We start from the raw sequence: 22,866 nt of genomic DNA on the forward strand, positions 1-22,866 counted from the left end.
ATTCTGTTAAATACATTATAACCAAACAATTCAAATACATTGTTTTTGATATATTAAAAATGAACAATCACAAAGTATGTTTAATTTTCCTGAAAATATATATAATATAATTTGGCAATGATTTTAAATTGGTTTCTCAAATGAAATACATTTATTGCATTTTAAATAACCAAGTTCAGTTAAGTAAGTGGGGCCATGCTGCTTGGAGTCATTCCAAGTTTGCAAATAATGGAACCAAAGTGAGCCCTTTATGGCAGCACCCGATCGGCTACAGCAGGCAGGTCACCTAATGGCTGTTCAATAAGTTCTGGGGTCCACAGCATTGGCCTGGATGGTGCCCCCCATCTCAGAATCAACAGACATGCACTTTGACTCCTCATCATCCTCTACACCCCAAGTGCAACCTTTCCCCTGTTTTGACCTATTGGTTGGCACTGCTTTCATCTGCCCTGCATGGCCATGCTTCCATGTCCATTCTCCTGCCTTTAAAATCTGTGCTCTCATCAGTTGCTAAGCAAGGCAACAATAGGCACTTTTTTCTTCCACGGATGTATTTCCTTATCCTTAATGCATAAAATCTGCAGTTTCATATGACTCAATGAACAAAGGCATATCATCTATCTATCATCTATCTATCTCTCTCTCTCTCTATCTATCTATCTATCATCTATCTATCTATCATCTATCTATCTATCTATCTATCTATCATCTATCTATCTATCTATCTATCTATCTATCTATCTATCTATCTATCATCTATCTATCTCTCTCTATCTATCTATCTATCATCTATCTATCTCTCTCTCTATCTATCTATCTATCATCTATCTATCTATCTATCTATCATCTATCTATCATCCATCTATCTATCTATCTATCTATCTATCTATCTATCTATCTATCATCTATCTATCTCTATCTCTATCTATCTCATCTATCGATCGATCTATCTATCTATCTATCTATCTATCTATCTATCTATCTATCTATCTATCTAAGCACACACACACAAACACACACACACAGTCAGTTTAGGCTTGAATTCTTGTGTAGTTGAGTAGGAGCTTGATCTATGATCCCCCTGCTTTCAACTCCCAAGTTGAGAGATTACACATCTGTACTATCACACTTAGTTTTATTTGGTGGATAAAGATCACATTCATGGCTTTTTGCCTGCTAACCAGAGTCTCTATCCATTGAGCAACACCCCAAGCCATCATTTGTGATATACCCAAGGCAAAAATAAATATTTGCTGTCTCCTTTAGCTCTTTTGCCACTGCAGGATAAGACGGACCTACAGGGCTTCAAGCACCTGGGCATGAGTGCCCAGGGGTCAGTTTCTGAGCAGGGGCTGTGGCCCTATCCCTATCTGAGTTTCTACTTCTTACAGTCTATCATGACTACAAGTGTGGCCCTGGAGACTAACTCAAGTTCTCAAGTGACAATCAAAGGAGAAAGAGAAAGTCTGGGTGAATTTGAGTGTCCTGAGAATATAACGGATGAGTTACATGGCAGAAGTTTTAAGTTTAGTTTTAAGCTTTAGTTTGAAGCGAGTAAGGTCATAAACAGTGATTGCTAAAACATATTGGCCATTTCATATTTGGTAATCACTACTTAAACGTTGTTACCGAAGGGCAGAGTTGGAAGGCAGCTCTGAGGATCTGGAAAATGACATGGCAAGTTGAAGCTTTATAGTTATTGCTTTCTTAATCTTTCCAGACACTTGGCCCACTACAAAAATGTCTTCTTTACGTTTTCGAACTAATTACTCTCAGTCCAGAGAAGCATCAGGGTTGCCTGGGTTAGATCCTCTACTTAATGTACATGTTGTTGATGTAAAATCCAGAGAAGAAAATGCAGCTTGAAAATGCTCTACAAGTGAGTACTTTTCTTTTCAAAGAACAATTTCAGTGAGGGAATCTCCCTTTTTCTAAAAGAAAAGCATCCATTCAAAGTTAATATTTTAGAATTATTTTTGTGCAGAGAGAAAGTGATGCTGAACATGCCCACATAACCACATTTTCTCCAACAGAAAGCTATTAGTAATTAGTGTCTAGGTGCAGCCAGAAGCAGCCAAGAGCACCTAATTAGTTCCAATTAACCATGGCAGGGGATTACTTTCTAGGTAAGATTACCTTATAATGAGGTGATTAACCTCTTTGGAAATAGTTCAAGGTAGACTTATTTTATATTTAATATACCCTGGAAAGAAACATTACAGGAGGGGTCTTCACATTGTTCCCTGGGATAATTTCTATGAAGTATCGATTGGTCTTATTTCTGAAAAGTTACAAGACACTTTCATTATATTATTGAATATATTACGAATCCCCATGCATCTAGACATGAGAAATTAGGTGCACTTCATGTCAAATCAACTTACTGCAATAACACCAAGATTATATACTTTAAGAAAATAAGAAATGAACTCTAATCAATTAAATCGTAAGTGCTGCCTCTAGATTACCCGTGAACAAGAAAAGAGAACAATAATGCTATTGACATCAATCACAGAAGTATGCTCATTTCCCAGAGCCAGTTGTTCCTTGTATATTAGTTTAGAGAATCTCTTGCATCCCAAGAACATCATCTGATCTTGTTAGAACTCAGCTGATGCTAACCAACAGGGTAGGTCAGACCACAAGGACAGAGTTCTGTGACTTTAGTGCAAGAAATACTAATTTACTACAAAATAATTTATATTTAAGGATGAACTTTATATTTATAGCATATGATTTTATATATATTTTACATATGTTTTCTGTCAGACTGTTAGGAACAATTTGTGTTTACTTTGTGTTTTCATTTTATAAATATTTTTTCAAAAATTACATCTTAGGTATAGAAGCTATGCTACCAAGTAGATTTGTTTTTCAAAAACTACTTTTAGTAGTTAGGCACCTTCCTTATAAGGAAATACTTAGATAATTTTTGTGGACTTTAGAAGGAGGTCTCTGAATTAGCTATTTCTGTTTTTTAAACTTGTATCCATGTTTAATTTTCTTAGGAAGTGTAAACATAAAATATTTGAATATATCACATGGAAATCATGTAAAATCAAACATAAACCCTAAGAATAGTACACAAAAATCAAGGAAAAATATTTAAAATATTTGTATAGAAACCATACAAATAAAATCTAAGTATCTTGTAAACAGAAACCAGAAATAATTTTTTATCTCAATTGGAGGATGTATTAGAAGTATATACAACCCTCACTTTAATATATATCCCTTAGTTCTCTCTGGGCACCTAAACTTGGGAGTTCACAACCTAGCTTTCTTCTGTACAGTGCCAATGTAGGGTCACCTATGGTTATTTTCTTTCTTGGAATCTCTGACAAATTTCTCTCCATAACCTTAAGCTCAGATTCCCATTTACGTGGGGAGTCTCCAGACTCACCATCTAGTTGGATGACAACCAACAGCAATGTATCATCTAAATCCAGAACATTCACTCATCTTTCTTGGTGTACTTTGGTGACAAGAAGAAAGGAGTGAATGGGGAAAAGAGTATTTCAGACAAGAAACAAAGAAGGATGAAAAATTACTAAATTGCATCCTTACTCATCCCCGAGAGCTCACAGGCTCTATCAAAGCAGCTACCTCTCAAACAAGTTTTTCAACACCTAAAAGGTGAAGATCGAGTTTAGGTAATGACTTCAGCAAATAATAATGAGGACCACAGGAGAAGCAGAATCCACTGACCTTTGTGTGCAGGGCTCTACTCATTGATCCACTCATATATTTATTTGTTCAATTCAAACACTATATCTGTACTTTTAATACACAAATGAAAACCTATGAGGAGAATGGCATAGTTTATAAGCTATCCTAAGACTATTATATTAGAAGTAGAATAATCATGATAATTATTGCATAAGTACAATGGTATGAAAGTAGAATTTCTTAGGAAATATATGCATGGAAAATACACATCCATGTAGCATTATATGCCCATATCACTGTATAAATTAATCATTTATGTATCTACTAAGGTATTCATTGCTGATTGCAAACAAGATATGATGCATCTAGAAAAACTGATTTGATAATAATGCTTTTTCAGAGACATGTTCAATGAATGTTGTACGGAGGATAAAATTAAGCACTCATGCCCAATCAGGTGGAAAATGAGTATGTATATTTTTAAAGAACATAAGTGGGTTCCAGTAGGGAGAAAACGTAGACACAAAATACTTTACAAAACACATAAGAAATAGATTCCTTTTTATTCTCACTTCCTTTATTTTGAATATAGTGCACATATAGCAATGCAAAACTCAATTCTAAATATATAAAGATAGAACCATGATATTAATGAAAAACTTGAATATTTCTTTGGTGCTTCAAAATTTAATTAATTCAAGTCAGACAAACAACTTCTCAGTGGTGCTTCCTAGAATAGAATTGCTTGATTGTGCTACATGATACTGTCATGACTAATGTTTTTCTAGTGTGATGTATGAAATGTTAATGCTATCCGTGTACATACTGGGCAAGCACACTGTAACTCGGAGTCATTCCCCAACTCACTGAAGCTTTCCTTTACTTTCAACTTCATATTTCATCAGAAAGTCTCAATTAGATTTTTTTTCTGTTTAGATAAGTAATAACACATTCAAGGCTTTTGAACAGGGCCCTCTACACGTGTTGCCTCTATGGTTTGGTCCTCTTGCGGGACTTCTGCTCGAGGGATCTGGGGCTGTCTCTGATTCTGTTGCCTGCTCTTGGGACCCTATCCTCCTACTGCCTTTCCCAGCCTTAATAACAGAGGAGGTGCCTAGTTTTGCTGCCGCTTGATATGCTGTGGCTGCCTGATATACAGGGGAGGATTGAACTTTTCTAAAGGGAAGGGAGAGAGTAGATGTGAGGGATTAGATGGAGGGACTGAAAGGAGAGGAGGGAGGGGAAGTGTGGGGATGGGAAAATGTATTGATTAATTAGAGAAAAATAAACAATATCATCTATTTTATTATTTTCTTCTTTCTACTTTTACTATTACAGCAAAGAAGAAAGTTTAAGAATGGATGGATAGATTTTTGCTTCTCTTTATCTTGTACATTATAATTTCCCATATTTAATGGAATATAGAATATACAGAATAATGTCCATTCTCAGTTAAGACTAGATAAACATTATCCACACAGTTCAAAAAATGTGTGGCTGTTGGCATTTTAAAAATCAATAAGTATGATTTATGAGCTATTTACTTTGGCTAATAAAATACTGTTTCAATAATATATCTTTTCAAACAGACAACATTTATTTAGAGATGAATTTGGCTGACTTTAAGAAATAAATGAATACCGCATGCTATTCAATTTACAAAATGAAAATATAAACATACATAGATGTATATGTATGACATATAGGGGATGATACTTTGTACATGGATATAGTACCAAGTAAAGCTTAGTATGTGGGTGATAATTACACATGGCTAGCCAACTAATTGGAAAATAAAAAGGCCAAACTAATTTATAAATGTATAGTAGCTCCTCCCCTTGATGCTGTGACATAATTCCTGGCAAGAGCAAATTAAGGGAGAAAGTTTCTTTAGTTTACACTACAAGGGAATCCAGTCTTTCAAGGCAGGGCTGGCCTATCAGCGAGAAGGTAATACAGCTGGTCGTACTGAGTCAGGAAGCAGAAAGTACTCGGGGCTCACGCTCAGATGTCTTCCTCTGTTTTCTACAGTCTGACAGCTTCACCTGTGGAATCAAGCTACCTAAGCTTAGTCTACCCTCTTCACTTAACTAATGTAAAAATCCTTCACAGATATTCCCAGAGATTTGTCTCCAAGTTGATTGCAGTTCTCATCAAATTGATAGTCAATATCATATCAATGAGCCTATGATATTGTCAACCTGATACTTCCCTGTATGACCTTTAAGCTCTAAGTGTCAACCATAGCCTCATAGGTATTTCCTAAAGCAAACTCTCTCCAGTTCTACCTCAAATATCCATAAAGAATTCCATCACCATTAAAATTGAAACACAGAGTGTCTTCTGAGACTCAGGCAATCTCTTCACTGAGTTCCTGAGCAATAAAAAGTTGGTTTCAATTTTTCAAAATACAGATGCACGAAGTAAAACATCCTCATCCCAAAAAAGAAGTATATATATGAAGAAAAGATTAGACCAAAGCAAGGTGGAAACCCAACTTTGAAATAAAAAAATGCTTGGAGCTCTCAGTCAGGTACCTGGGACTCATGATGGAATTGTCTGGACTCCAAAGGACTTAGGTAGCCCACATTACTATCTTCGTTGCCTAAAGCATACATAGCCTATCTCTTGGGGTCCATCAGTCTGTGCTTGTAAGTTTCCTTAGCAGCTGTGATGATCTCTGTCCCGTGAGTGTTCTGCAAATCCCAGGTCAAAGGTCAAATTCCTTTCAGTGTTCTAGTCAGTGATCTCTCGGGTCTTCGGTGTAAGGATTCTAACCGCGCCACTCATTGTCCAGTGTTAGTGCCTCTCTGAAATCACGGAGAAAGGCCCTATGATCCTTTTATATTTGATGCCTGCAAAAGCAGTATACATGCATTACGTTAATGAATTCTTCTGCCAGCTTGCAGCGTAGCCTGGCCCCACTAGACCAAAGTTGAATCAACCTCTGGGAAATGCTGCTCTGGGTAGTTTCTCTAGAGAACCCCTGCAATGGTGTTCTTGGTTTAGGTTCTCTCCTTTCACAGAGCTTGGAATATCACAAGATGCAGGCTTCCAGGGTTTAGGTCTTCTCCTCAGCACATCTTTCTCGCTGTCACAGGACAGAGCTCCAGCTATCCCTTCAGTGGTGCTAAGTTCTTTAACAATTACAGCGGCTTTAAAGGCCACCTCTTGGGTAGCTCAAACACTTTCCTTGCCGAGCTGCGCATTTTTCATCTCTTTCTACTGACCTTTGCACTCTTTCACTGTAGACCTGGAGGCAGCAGTCTCTCCCTGTAGACCTGGAGGCAGCAGTCTCTCCCTGTAGACCTGGAGGCAGCAGTCTCTCCCTGTAGACCTGGAGGCAGCAGTCTCTCCCTGTAGACCTGGAGGCAGCAGTCTCTCCCTGTAGACCTGGAGGCAGCAGTCTCTCCCTGTAGACCTGGATGGCAGCAGTCTCTCCCTGTAGACCTGGAGGCAGCAGTCTCTCCCTGTAGACCTGGAGGCAGCAGTCTCTCCCTGTAGACCTGGAGGCAGCAGTCTCTCCCTGTAGACCTGGAGGCAGCAGTCTCTCCCTGTAGACCTGGATGGCAGCAGTAGGCAACAACTTTGCCTAAACCTGAATGCCCTCTCATCTTGAAACTTTTCCAGCAAACAAATTAGGCCATTACTTTTGGATTCAGCCTCATTCATGGTCTGCAGACAGAGGCAGAATGCAACTAGATTCTTTGTCACAATTTATACAAATTGTCCTCTGCCTGTTTACCACCTGAAGACTACTGATGTTTTTGAGTGGATCTTATATCCTGACACATTATTGAAGGTGTTTATCAGCTGTAGGAGTTTCCCTGTAGAACTTTTCAGGTCACTTAGGAGTACTATCATATCATCTACAAAGAATCAAATTTTGAGTTCTTCTTTTCCAATCTGAATTCCCTTGATCTCTGTTTGTTGTCTTATTGCTCTAGCTGGAACTTTGAATACTGTATGAAATAGAGACTGATTTGAGAGAGTGAGTGGGCAGCCTTGTTTTGTTCCATGTTTTGGAGCTCATTCCCGATGGAGGAATACATTGCTCAGTCTAGAAACAGGGAGAAGGGCCTTGGTCTTGCCTCAAGTGATTCAACAGACTTTGTTGACTCTCCATGGGACCCTTTACCCTCTTTGAGGAATAAATGGGTGGTGGGGTGGGAGGCAGGTGGGGAAGCTGGAGGACGGAGAGAGAACTGGAATTGGTATGTAAAATTAAGAAAGATTTAAATAAATGAATAAGTAAATAAATAGAATATCCTCTATGCCTGCCCCCCCCCCCCCCAAATTCCTGCTTGTCTCTGATTGGCAGGAGTCAGGCCTTCATGGTCACATTTCCTTCATCATGCTTGCCTTCTCCAGTCTCCCTCCTAAGTTCTTTCTATTCACAGCATTGTAAGGCTTCTTTAGCCTGCCTGAAGCTGCAAAATCTTCGGCTTTCCTCCCTCAAGCCAGTTCCAAAATCTTAAAAACAATATGATCAGGTTCAATCCAGCAACAGTTTCATTCCCATTATCCCTTTTTCATAGTATTTACTTTCTTCATTAAAGCAACTGAATACCTGCCAAGAAGCAATTGAAGGAGGAAGGACTGATTTTGATTCATAGCTCACAGGACGTGGTCCTTTAAGACACAGGAAGATGGGGCAAAAGGAGAGGGAGCTGGTCACACTGAGTCTACACTGAGAAGCAGAGAGAGATGAAAGTTGGTGTTGACCAGCTTTCTCCCTTGTAAGTAATCTGGGAGCACACCCCTTGGAATGCTGCCACTTACATTTATGTATGAATCCTGTACCTTCATTAACCTGGTCTAGAAAATCTCTGCAGATATGCTGAGAGATTTGTCCTTCAAGTGACTCTAGTTCCTGTCAAGTGACAAAAACTATGTCTCATCAATGAAATTAGAGACCAAATACATACAAGGTTCAGTGTGGATCTGAAACAATTATATTCAGTTATCTTAGTATTTCCTGGCTTATCTGTTTAGTTCACACCAAGAAAGAGGTTTTAGATACAGTGCATTAAGAAGGTGAATTAATTCCATCAACTGAAGTGAATGAAAACACCTGAAATATAACCAAAACTTTTGGCAAAGATGATTTCACCCAACTTGTAATTTCTTTCAATATTCAGTCATCTTTTCTCCTAGCATTTAAATTTTTTCTTTAAAAAAATAGGGCTGCACAATTATCAGATATTTAGAAACACACATTAGAGTGGCTAGTGAACAATTATTAATGTTCTTTCCTTAAAAACAAGAACTTAAAGTACTCTAAATATAACCAGAAGAGATGAACTATATGCAAAATCACAACAGCTTGAAAATGATTGTAGACACTCACAGACAAGTTATATTTATATTTCAAATACCAATATTATGTAACATATGGTTTTAAATTGTATTAACATGTGTACTTCAAACAGTATTTTTCCTTGAGTCTAAATCTGAGAAGTCTTTATATACTTTCAGTTTTATTTTAAAGTTTCAGGAGACAGAGAGTGTGTTACATTTTAACAGTTAACTTAGATCTCTCCAGGAACTTGGAAAGAATAAGATATGAGTCTTGCAAAGAGTGCTTTTTAAGCAACAGAAAATCATTATCTTTCCAAATTCTTTCCATTCCTACTGTAAGACACATAGGGAGCAGGAGTGTGTGTGTATATATATATATATATATATATATATATATATATATATATATAGGCAATTAATTTCCTTAAGTTAATTTTAGAAATCTAGTGTTATCTACGATAGATACATGTATATATATCTTTCAAAGTGTTCATGCCGGAGCATGGCATTAGTGGCAGGCGAGTCCTTGTGACGTGAGCTCTGACCAGAGACACTGTCACTAGCATCATTTCTAAGAACTCATTTGCAAGTTCTTGAAAATATGTCAGTAACTATGACTGAGCTTGCCACAGTGTTGAAATCCATGTCTTCCCTGGCAAATCCAATTGTTTTATGTATAATTTGCTTCCTCACAAAAACTTCTACGAAGACATTCATATTTTGAATTTTTGTAATAGAACTTAGAGAATCACCTAAATGCTTTAAGTGAAAGCCACCTACAGAATTATAGGCAGGAATGCGCATACTTTATTGACTGAAGCTAGAGAGATGGCTTCTATCTTAAAGCATTTATTAATTGTATGTGCAGATCTATACATTTAGGACTTGCCAACATTTTTCAAAATTTTGATCTTTGGATTGAAGAAATCTAATGAAACTGAAATAAATACACAAATAAAAAATTTTGAAAGTACAGAAAAAGCAGTCTTCTTAAGAGTAGATATATGTGTTAGAAAATGAATATTTAAAAAAGGAAAAGCTAGCAATGAAAATTCCAAAGCTCATGTTTCGCTCCTCTGTCTGTGACAGGAGTGCCTGCCCCTTATTCTCACAGCACTGTGGAGTTCTTAAAAACAGTGTCGTCCATGAATCCCTTAGAGGCAAGAGCACATTTAGTCACTACCTCGGGCAGCACACAAGTAGCAAATCTGAACCTTCTGGTTTCCCCTTACAGGCCATCCTTTAAGATAAACGATGAGTGTTCATAGACTGGAGATGTCGCTGAGGCAGTAAATGCTTCCTGTGATGCTTGAGTGCAGATGGCCAGCTATGATATGAAGGGGAAAGGATGGGGACTGTGGCATTGTCTGTTGCACTGGGGGCAATAAAGTCAAGCATTCAGTAAACTGACTGTGCAGCCAGCCTAGCCAATGGTGATCCCCAGGTTAGGTGAGAAACACTGAAGTCTTTAAAAATAAATAAAAAATAAGGTAGACATGTCCCAAGATACCTGGGAACCCCTCTAGAGTGAAGTCTCTTGCTAACCCTAAGATGTCCCCAGCTAGTTCCTTGGGCAGCTGAGGAGAGGGAGCCTGAAATGGCCCTTTCCTATAGCCATACTGATGAATAGCTTGCATATCACCATAGAAGCTTCATCTGGCGATGAATGGAGATAGAGACAGAGACCCACATTGGAGCGCTGGACTGAGTTCCCAAGGCCCAAATGAGGAGCTGAAGAAGGGAGAACATGAGCAAGGAAGTAAGGACCGCGAGGGTTGCGCCCACCCACTGAGACGGTGGGGCTGATCTAATGGTAGCTCACCAAGGCCAGCTCCATTGGGACTGAAAAAGCATGGGATCAAACCGGACTCTCTGAACGTGGCGGACAATGAGGGCTGACTGAGAAGCCAAGGACAATGGCACTGGGTTTTGATCCTACTGCATTTACCGGCTTCGGGGGAGCCTAGTCTGTTTAGATGTTCATCTTCCTGGACCTGGATGGAGGGGGGAGAACCTTGGACTTCCCGCGGGGCAGGGAACCCTGCCTGCTCTTTGGACTGGAGAGGGAGGAGGAGGGGTGTGGGGGAGGGGGAGGGAAATGGGAGGTGGGGAGGAGGCAGAAATTTTTAATAATAATAATAAGGTAGAGTGTGATGGAAGAGAGAAGTTGGGGGAAAATAGAGAGCTCGGTCTCCGGAGGCAGTACCCAGGCCACACTAAGTCCCCATGACTCTGTGTTTTCTTATCCTGTCAACACACTTGACTGACATTGTGTGAAGAACATAGGGATACACAGCAAATCCATACAGTGGTGCCACAAGGAGCACAGAACAAAACAGTCATGGGAAATGCAGTCCGAGAGAGAATGGGAAAAATGTCCCATTCTCAAGGAATGAGAGTTGTGCTTTCTCAAGGTCCAGAGTAAGGCTAAACCTGAAGATGCCCAGCTTTTCTCCTTGACAGCATTAACAAATTCAGAATTCTGATCACTATCCTTCAACTCCTCAACACAGGTGGAGTTACTTCATGTAGCCATGAAACTTTAATATCCACTACAGGTTAAGGATATGTGTCCAGAAAGCTGGACATATAGCTAATACTTTTGAGTACCTTGTGTCTTGCCTAAAACCTCCTCATGAGATCCCTCTTTGACACATTTTTTGGTTGTGCCTCTGTTTTCCTATCTTTCATCACCACAACTGTGGTGTTCTTTATATAACAAACTCTAAAAATCCTAGCTTTAAACAAAGCAACGTACATGCTAACTCTCCTCTGGTTGCAGGTTTCTCCTGTTCTCTCTGCCTATAGTACCCTTCCCTCTGTGTTCACCTGCCCTGTTTATTTCAGCATTTATGATTATTTGATTACTATTCAATTGTCTCTCTACCACTAGACTCAAGGGTTACTCACCACAGTAAATCCCCTTTGATCTTTCTCTTTAGTAGCTCCTCTTCTCATAATACAGATGCCATCTGAGCCTCCCTGCTTGCAGAGTGTCTTGAGCAATGGACCCAGAGCAAACACATTTGTGGCCATTTCTGGAGGTGAGCGCTATGGGGCTGGGTTTAGGTAACAGGTGAAAGTAACATCATTAACCAGGGAGCAGATACTAGCACCAGACAGATCCCAATTAAGTTTATCACTTCATAAAGTGGTTACATGCTTTCCTATTTATTAGTCGCAATAAAATTGCTTACTGTGTCCAGACTTGAAGTTCTAAACATCTATGTTGGCTTGCCAGAATGCGAATTATGCCCTCAACACTTTGTGAAGAGAGCAAGATAGTGAAGGCCCTTTAATATATAGTACTTGGTAGCTGATGTTTTCATATGAGAAGAAAAACTAAGAATATTGCTTAGTTTCTCTTAGTTGCTTAGACACTTCACTGCTGGGGATCTGAACTCAGGTTCCCATGTGATCACGGAAAGCATTTACTGACTCAGCCACCTCCCCAGTCTACAATAACTCATTATTTATTATAAAGGATGGAATGTAAGAAGAAGGTAGAAGAGGTCATCCCTTTCTTCCCAAGTCTAATATTCTCTCTTCTTTCCATTCCAAGTCACCTAAAAGGCAGAGGTTAAAACAAACACTAACTACAGATGTTCATTTGGGACACACAAATCCTATGCATCAAAGTGCAGTGAAATGGAATTGGGGCGGGAAGAAAGAGAGGCAGTACAAAGTGACACATGTCCAGGTTGAGAACTACTTCATGAGAAGTCTTGGGGAGGTGTCCAATAGACACATGGAAGAAAACCTTCCCAGACTGCCAAGTTCTGTGGGAATGGTGCCTTTCAGCAATTGAGGGAAAGGCAGATTTCTTTGCCTGATTTTTGATTTCTACCTGTTTCTTATTTCCCATTGGTGAAATTATGCTTCCTAAGTAACAATTCTCAGGGAATGCTATTTGCTAGCAGCTATGAGTGAAAAGGTTCCATGTCCTCTGATGGAACACTGCCTTCAGATCTGAGCATTGCCTTCAGATGTGAGCACTGCCTTCAGATGTGAGCACTGCCTTCAGATCTGAGCATTGTGGGAGGAGAAGGAATTGAGCACAAGGCAAATGAACTCCAGAAGGAATCCGATGTGGTATACATGATGGGCCAAGAACAGTTTAATATCCTTTTCATCATTTACCATTAGAGAAAACGAGCCTTAGTAATCAAAATATCTGTTCTTATCACACACCTAGCAAGAAACGTCGTATGGTTCCAGATGCTGAGGAAAAATAAGATGAAAACTACATTTTTTTGTAGTGCACAAAAGTGGCTAAAGGATTTCAGACTAAAAGTTTGTAAAACTAGGAAAGATATTAAATAGAGCCCCTCCTTTTTTTTCTTCCTCAACCTTCTCATGTTTGTTCTTATTTGAACTAGAACTCTTAAACAAAACACCTGCTCCCTCCTCCAATCCCTTTTGAAGCAGAAGTCTCCAGGAAGGTGAGAACACTCAGGAAGTGGTCAAGTGTCTATGAGGGCAGATAACATTTGGTGGGTTCTAAACTTTCATTTGGGGTTGGACTCTACCTCCAAATTTTCCTGTCTATAATCAAAATTCTTCAAGTAGCCTAAACCTTAGAATATATTTATAAATAAGACTATTAATGTCATAAATTTCCAAGGAAGTTTCCATAAAGTTTCCCCTCTGAAAGTATCATCAGGGCATTCCAACAAGAAAGCAGTATCTAACCACATATTTGATAATGAATGTCATAAATTATTAGTTGTATTTGTAATAAAATTTAAACAAATGATTAATACAAACCTTTGTTATTAATAAGAATAAAATTATTCTTCAAAAAGTAATTCATTGTACCCTGACACTTGAGGGGATCATAAATGTTGAAAGTCTTACCTATGGACTATCAAATTTGATTTCAATATGAACACTCTGATGTTACTCTACACATATAATATTTCCTCACACCGTCATTCTGGTTCTCCTTCCTGAGTGTATCTGTGGAATCAATGTCTTATATAATGCTATACACTGTTCTAATGTCTTTCTAATCCTTTAATGGTTTTTTTTCTGCATGGAGCATTGAAGGGAATGTAGAGCATGCTCCATCTTTAAGGAGGTTTTTTGAAGCCTATTCAATACCTCTTTTAATATATCATTATAAACTCATAAATCATCTCAGGACTGACATTTAGGAAAACATACTCTGTCTTGGGAAGTAGTTTTCCCTACAGTAGCGTCTAGGATTGTTTTCAGAATATGCAAAATATATTATCAAGTGGTAAAACCCACAGTGTGATTTTTCTTTAAATTTGGAAAAAATGTATTTGTTAATGCCTCACATGTAAGATTAAAAAAAACATTTTATGATTCTACACTAAAAATTTAACATAGACAAAAGAAAAATGAAGATGCTAGATCTCAAACAGGATATGAGTTGCTCATATATATATGTGAAAAAACATATTCAACAGTCCAGTCTTGAGGAAAGGACAAATGCTTTGATAAAATACCACTTTGCATGTTAAAATTGTTAAATAACAAACTAAGGATGCTGACAAAGATGTGGAGAGACTCGAACCCTCATATACAATCTAATATCCTTGACAATGAAATGGAATGACATGCTGATGCACACTGCACCGGGAGTGACTCTTGAACATACCGAGCAAAAGGTTATTGGGTGGAAGCTTTCAAACACCTTCCAGGGCTGGTCACATTCCCAGGAAGAGTTAGGCAACATAACATGAGCTTCGTGGTTATTTGTTTGTTTTCGTAGAGTAGTTGTTTCCTTTTGGTTTCTTTTGGTATTTTTTGTTGTTGTTTTGCTTTACTTTCTTTATTGTTGTGAAGTTAGCATACAAAGAATGGGTTTCATAATGGCATCTCCATATATATATATATATATGTATATCTGTGTGTATACATATATGTCATTTTACTTTGTTTGTATTTATTCATCTGTCCTGTACACACATACACATCTAAATTCAGAATCTTCTTTACATAAGAAAACACATGATATTTGTCTTTTTTTGCTTTAACCTACTTTGTTTAACATAAGGATCTCCAGTTATATCTATTTTCCTGAAAATGTCACGAGTTAGTTTTTTGTATGCCTGAACAGACTCCTATTGTATATATGCATCACATGATCTTTATCCATGTATGTCTTGATAGGCATCCATGCAGATTTCATTCCTTAGCCACTATGAACAACTCAGCGATACGCAGAGATGTACAAGTATGTCACATGTTGTGTTAGCACAGAAGTTTTCTGATATACTCTCAAAAATGGTACAGCTGAGTCATATGGCAGTTGTAATTTTAGACTGGTGAAGACAAGTCATATGAATTTCCACAGTGGTTGTTCCAGTTTATGCTCTCATAAGCAGTGAATAATATTTTGTCGTTCTCTACATCGTTCCCAGCATTCTCATCCTTTGTTCTTCCAATGATAGACGTGCTGACCCGAGGGCAGAGTGAGACTTATGAACTAGCATCAGTGTTCTTTGGGCAGAAGTCCAGTCTTACCAGTAACGTTTGTTGAAGACTTTTTTTCCAATAAAGTTTTGTTTTTGTTTTCAAAAATTAACTATGTTATTTTACTATTTCTTATAGTCACCTTTTTGCTTAATTATTTTTTTATATCCCTACTGCATTTTCCCTCCCCCGTTGCCTACCCTTGCCCATCCACTCAATTTCTATTTCTGTTCAGAATCTCAGGCCTTTCATGGGCATCAATGAAGCATGGAATATCAAGTCTCAGTAAGAATAAGTACCTTTCCTTGTAGTGTGGCTAGGAAAAACAACCCAGTGTGAGGATTAGATTCTCAAAAGCCAGTCAAAGCTTTAGGAACAGTCCCTGATTCCATTGTTAAAAGTCCCACAAGTAGACAAAGCTATACAACTGTCAAATGTGTGTGTGTGTGTGTGTGTGTGTGTTGTGTGTCTGTGTGTGTGTGTATAGACGGCCTACGTTGGTCACATGCAGGCTCTCAGGTTGTTGGTTCAGACTCTGTGAGCTCCTGTTTTTCTTTTATATCTGTTCATTTGTTTTTGCTTGTTCACTATTCATTATTTGTGCTGGCTTTGTAAATATACCTCTAGAATATAGTTAGAGATCAGGCGTCTCTGTGCCTTCAACTTTGCTGTTCCTTCCCAGGATTGTTTTGGCAGGTTGAGATCTTTGATGCTGCAATATGAATTTTCAGATTGTTTCTCCTGATTCTGTAGAAACAGTCTTGTAATTTTGATGGATATTGCACTTAATTTGTAGGTAATGTTAGGTAATGTAGATACTTTTAAAATACCGATTTTTTCCGATCCGTGAATGTCGGAGCTCTTTTCACCATCTAGTGGCTTCTCATTTTCTCTCTCTAGTGTTTAGAAGACATTCACATCATCAGTTAGAGATTTCCTAGGGATTTATTTATTTATTTTGAAACCACCATGAGTGCTAATTTCCTCTCTGATTTCCTTCTTGCCTAGCTTATTTTTGTTTTTAGAAGCCTTTACTTGTAGCTAATAAGGGATGGTGGTTCAAAGGGTAGATTGTTGTATGATATTTTTATTTATCCTGCTACTTTATTAAATCTATGTTTTCAGATGGAGTCATTTAGATCTTTTAAGTAAAAGGTACTTTTAAAACTTACATTCAAATTTTAAAAGTTTAGATTAAATGAATATATTTCCAGAAACATATAACTTCCCAAAATTAAATCAAAGAGATATAAATACTTGAAAAGATCCATAATAAGCAATGAGATTGAGGCAGTACTATAATCATTTCAGATGGATGTATTACAGAATTCCTCTAAAACACCAAAAAGTGTTCATACCAATACTTCTCAAACTGCTTCTCCAAACATGGAAGAAACACTACCAAACTTGTTTACTAAGCTAGTACTTCCTTAGCACACAACCGGATAAGCATACCACAACAAAAGAAGACCATAGACAATCTTACAGCTTTCTGACCCAAGAGAGAAGAAACAAATTGTTATATGCTCAAAAATTTATTATTTGTAGTCTAAGAAACAACTCAAGGCACTAGAGGTATTAAAAACATTTGGTTTACTAAAGTCCTTAAACGAATCTATGAAAAATTAGGATATGACAAATCATGAGACCTTTTTATTAAGATTATTCAGTAAATTGTACCCTCAAGTCTATAGTTAAGAAAGACTTAACTTTTGAAATATATATTTATAGCATTTATTTTTATAAATTTGTTTTCACATAAGAAAATTATGTCAAGTACTAGTTATGGTGAAATTAGCATTTAGATATGTATTGACTAATTTACATGAAGTATTCATGGCTAAGGATCCGCTTAGTCAATACATAGTACAGAGTTCTTGGCTTTGAATACCAATATATAAATTCATATAATGTCCATACAGATATAAAGATTATGGTCTTCTCACATTATGAAATACCAGGTAACAATGAGGATAATAAGAACAGAGGCAATTTAATACTTTTCCCCATTTTTCTAGGGTTAAGGCTATATTTCCCCCTAAGAATAAAAGCTAGGGAGGCCAAGTTTTTCCTGTTTCTCTGATTAAGGACAAAGGTCGCTGTCTACATTTCTCCTGTTGATGTTGTTGGAAAGGTGATTTTTTACTGGCATTTACGTGAAGCAAATAAGGGATGGTGGCTCAAAGGGTAGCAACCTGAGACACCAGTGTATATAAGATCACTCAAAGTTATAAAATTATCAAACCAGAACTGTTTTCCCGTGGGATGGAGGATGAGCAGCTCCACATACTGAGCCATGCAAAGGCTTGTAGTATGTGTTATTTTCACTTTCAACATACTTTAAGTATTTACTTTAAAGCACATGAAATTGAAATAGACATGATACCCACTGCATTCTGCATTATAGCGCCATGAAAAACAAAAAAAGAAAAATACATTCAAGTTTACTTCTGTCTAAATGTGAACACCTAAACTGAACTTTATCCAACCCTTTCATGTAAAGGGTTTACACCACGTAGTGATCTTCTATAATGACATAATTACCAACAACAATCAAAATTAAAAATCCATCAGTTGTTGCCTTACCGACTGTTGAATTTCTCTGGGTGTTTTTCTCTCATGATATGGAATCTGTGTGCAATGGAAGCATCCTAAAAGAAGAAATGGGGGAGGGATAGTTGTGATTTTATAATCTTGCAAAACTGTAAAGTAATAAACAAGACTTTTTCATCAATTCTGCTTTTACAATGCTATTTACAAGAAGATATTCTGAAATTAATGAAAGATGCACAACCCATGTGAAGTCCAAGAAAGAATGATTATAAAAACATGTCAAAGCTAGACATTTCTTATATTTATATATAAAATTAATTTTTTGAATTTATGTATCTTTTAATTTCTGGTTTTTGCTCCATGCTTAGATTCTGCTTAAAGTCATACATTTTGTCATAAGGTCAGAGAGCAGTGGAAAGTATCTCTAAACAGGAGTAAGAAAGACTCCAGTGGGAAAATGATCCAGCAGAGAAGTTTCTGCCCCTTGGAGATCAGTTGTGGGGACCCAGTGAAGCAATGGAATCTTTAGTTTCCAAGTTTACTCAGCATGCCCAAGATGTCTGATTGATAACTGGTCATAACGCACATAGCCTTCTGACCCATCTCCTGTAATGGAGAAAGCCAGCAAAGAGAAGGACACAAAGAAATCTTGACAATTCTAACTCATCTCTCAGATGCTAAATACAACAGTTCTGAGCCCTAATGGGTACCACTTTCTTTTTGGTAATCCAGCCATTCATTCTCTCTAAGACAAGAGTCACACTGGATGTATGAGACTGGCGGAGGGCTGGAACCCAAGTTTTGGAGTACAGACCATTTAGGCCCGTATTAAACAGTCCTATTATTCCAAGTAAGGAGATACTTTGCCATTCTCCAGCTACACATAATAAATCACCCAAATGAGAAACTAATATATTTACCAATCTTTTCAATAGAAAAGAGCTTTTGTGATTCAATTCTAAGTTTGCTTCAGAGTGAAGACAAAAGAAAAAGAAAACTAACACAAGAGAAATAAAGAAGTTGTGTATTTGAGGAAATCTTGAGAACACTAATCAAGGATTAAAAGTCTAATGAACGAAATGAAAAGGCGAATGTGTTTGCTCATGCATAACAAAGCACAAGGCCCAACAAGAGGGACCAAGGGCTGCAGATGGCAGGGAGGCTCTCTCTGCAAGACAGAGCAAGCTGCAGCTATTTGGATACATCTTACACTTTAGCAATTGTCAAATAACTGAATTTAATTTACAAGGAAAAGGGGTATAAAATTGTAGATAGATGAGTATTGAAAGAATATTTACAAAAAAAAATTACTGAGAACATACTCTATAGATTGATTTCCTAACATGTAATTTTAAAACAAAAATAAAACATGGACAGCATAGTTAACATTTTAAACGTAAAGTTTGCATATTTTATAGCAATTTTATAAATACTAATATGTCTTAGTAACATTTTGGGTTACGTATCTATCTTATGGTGTTACAAAGTTATATGGAAACCTAAACTTGGCTATCTGTGATATGTATGCACTTTGATGAGTAATTGTTTTTAAAAAGCGTGTGTCTTAACTTTATTCCTACTTAAATGTAAAATGACCTTGAAGAACCAACTAACTGCAAAAATCCAGCAAATAATTACACAAAAGCAAAAGAATAGAAATCAAGGACTAAGAGAGTGAATGGTTGAAACTTCTGGCCCATTGGGAGAACATCATTGAATTCGTTTTTATTTGAATTATTTTTTTTTCCTGTTGCAAATCATGTAGAGTGATTTTCTGTAAAGTAAGTACCTTTGCAATAAAAATCTTGCCCTCAAAAAGCAACTTAAGCTTGGTAAATAAAGAGAAATAAGAAGAGAAGGAAGCTAAAGAATATTTAAATAGGCAGGAACATAATTGAGTAAACTCCTAATGTAGAAGATTATCATGTCAACGAGCCAAAGAAAAACTTAGTATTAGCTCCATATCCAAGATACTCAGGCAATTGACCACTTAGTAAAAGGAGAGGGAAATAAAAATAAGTGTGGAACACTGGCAGGCTTTTTCCCTTTGAATGGATTCCACCACAAAGAGAGCTGGCCTTGTGGAGGGCAAGGCTGGTACTGGACAAGGGCAGCAGGTGTTCATTTGGATGAGAATTCAGCCCAAATTTGCTAGAGACTCTGAACCTCTGGCACTGCCCCAACGGGCCTAAAGGAATACTGCCAGCTGCCGCCAACTTGCTCAGCAGCCATTATTTTAGAGATACGTATGACTCTCTAATGAGAAATAAGTAAATGCAAACATGGCATTTTAATTTTACCCATTCTGCCCCCATGTTGAGGGAACAAGTCAAATCAGCTTCACTTCACCTTTTGACCTCAGATAACTGAACTCAAAGCAGGTTTTGATTTCCAGGTCATTGTGTCTTTCAACAAATTGGTTTTGTATCTAGAGCCACAGCTACCTTAAGTTTAGAGGAAATACATTTACTCTGTTGTGCTGGAGATGAAATTCAGTGATTCCACACAGCAAATTTTGTTTAGTCAGGATGCTCCTGTGATTCATGAACATGCTAGAACATTGCTGACAGTAAATTTGATGCTAAAGCATGCTTATTATATTGCATAATTTTTAAGTATACATTTTCTGTCTTTTAAGTTGATTTCATTATTTCCTTAACTTAAAAAGTTTAATTTTAAGTTAATTTTATTTTAAGCTAAATTTAAGAAGTAAAAGTAAATATATCAATTCCATTAAAGCAAAATACATTTACTGTTCAGTTTTATTTAAGCAGTAGTTTCAGTTTGCTTTTTGGATGGATGTAGTTATCCATGTATAAGTACATATTAAATAAAAGAATTTTTGTATATGAATGCATATTCAGCTTCTAACCATGTCTATCTTAGTTACTCTTTCCTTGATGTTCTTCTACAATGTTATTTCTGTTTCTATATTGTTACAATCAAATTACCCTAACTGAGAGACAATTTTGTATAGTATGATGGCAAACTGCTATTAGCGTTTCACTATTTTTAATTTTGTGATTTTCCACAATTTAGAGCAGTTCAGTGAAGTTTGTCACAGTCATGTGATTTTTCTGTGATCATGTTATAGAACAAAGTGGCACTTACATTGGAAATAAGAATTATATGTAACTTGGTGGGAATGCAAACTTTTATATCTGCTTTGAATATCAGTGTGTCATTTTATGAGAAAATTATGAAACGACCTACCTCAAGACCTAACAATACCACTTTCGTGTATATACTCAAAGGATTCTCAATCATACTACAAGGGCATGTGCTCAACTATGTTCATAGCAGTATTAGTTGTCATAGCCAAAACCTGGAAACAACCTAAATGCCCCTCCATGGAAGAACAAATAAAGAAGATGTGGCTAAGAGAGGCTCATAGGGGCTCACTCAGATTGAAATGATGAACATGGATCCTGTATGGGTCTGATCTACATCCTCTGCATATACCTTATGGTTGTTTGCTTGGTGTTGTTGTGAGACTCACAACAGTGGGAATTGGGGTGTCTTTGTCTCTTTTGCCTACATGTGGAACACTTTTCCTCCTACTGGATTTCCGTGTTCAGCCTTGATTTGAGGGTTTGTGCCTAGACTTATTGTAATTTTTTAGGCCATTTTCGATGGATATCCCTGGAGACCTACTATTTTTTTAAGGGAAACTAGGGAATCATGGATATGGGGATAGAAGGGAGGTAGGAGGGAATAGGAGGGTTGGTGTGAGTGAAAACTGCGTCAAGGTGTAAATATGAGAAATTAAAAAAATACAATCATTGAATTTAAATAGCTGAAATACTGTAATCTGTAATCGCACTACTTGCCTGAGATCTTGAATTAATAAATGTTAGGTCAGAATCATGTATTTGAAATTATCCTTTCTTATTCCATCACTGATGTATGTTTCAGTGTTTTCTCGTATCAATCTGAAATGATCTTGGTATTTTTTTCAGTTCACGTCTAAGTAATGGATCCATGAATTACATTTATGTCTGAATTTGGCTAATACTGAATCACTTAATCTGGTAATAACTGCAAATGTGTTGTACAGTTTCATCAAATCTTCAAATAAAAATTGTTTTAAATACTAAAAATGTGGACCTTCCTTCCATCCATCTTGCTATTCATAATCAGATAAAACACCCATCAGAACATAAGCCTCTGCTTATGTGTGAATGTATGTACATCTGTACAGACATGTGTTTTCTTAAAATTATGATCACACATACAACACACTCAATGCACACACACACACACATATGAGTAGGTATTCGGTTTTATCTTGGTGTTGATTGTCTATTCTTCTCTTGACAGATATTTGGTTATTCTTGAAAGTCCAAGAGATAAACTACACTTTCAAAGACTCTCTAAGCCTGATTACTTTCCCATGTCTGACTTGAATTTTGAATCTTTATTGACTAAGAGTATTTCACACAGGGCTGACAGGAAGGAATTTCATGCCTCTACCATGTCATGGCTGAGATGATGATAGGGAATCTTTTAGGTTATTATTTAGCTAGAGAGTTAGCTTGTCAAATTGCTTTCTAAATGTTTATGTTTATACCCATAGACTTGTCCTGGTCATGACACATAAATAAACTCTATGGTAATTAATCCATGCCACAAAATTTTACACTCAAAGTTTGGTATGGAAAACTCTTCACCATCCCATCATTCTTCTCTTCTTTAAATATACTTCTAGAAGTCTAGTCACATATAAACATGTTTAGATCGTGTTTTCTTACTTTTATTTCATAATACCTTATTTCTGATTGATGAATATCTAAGTGATTTAATATTAAACTGCTCCTACTAGTAACCCCAAAATAAGAATCAATGTTCCCCACAAAAAGTTGGAATAGTTGCCAACATGAGAAAATTATTTTGATAGTC

General features: G+C 37.0%; 1 protein-coding gene across 6 annotated transcripts in view; it reads right to left on the reverse strand.

The window, feature by feature from the left end:
• Dgkb (diacylglycerol kinase beta) overlaps positions 1-22,866 on the reverse strand; it is a 514,351-nt gene that overhangs the window by 238,880 nt on the left and 252,605 nt on the right. For all 6 annotated transcript variants that reach the window (XM_038336848.1, XM_038336843.1, XM_038336846.1 and 3 more), the window contains one exon: positions 18,001-18,065. In XM_038336848.1, coding sequence (XP_038192776.1) covers positions 18,001-18,065 — 65 coding nt within the window. The remainder of the gene's footprint in view (positions 1-18,000; positions 18,066-22,866) is intronic.

Source organism: Arvicola amphibius, chromosome 7 (genome assembly GCF_903992535.2).
Source record: "Arvicola amphibius chromosome 7, mArvAmp1.2, whole genome shotgun sequence".
NCBI lineage: Eukaryota > Metazoa > Chordata > Mammalia > Rodentia > Cricetidae > Arvicola > Arvicola amphibius.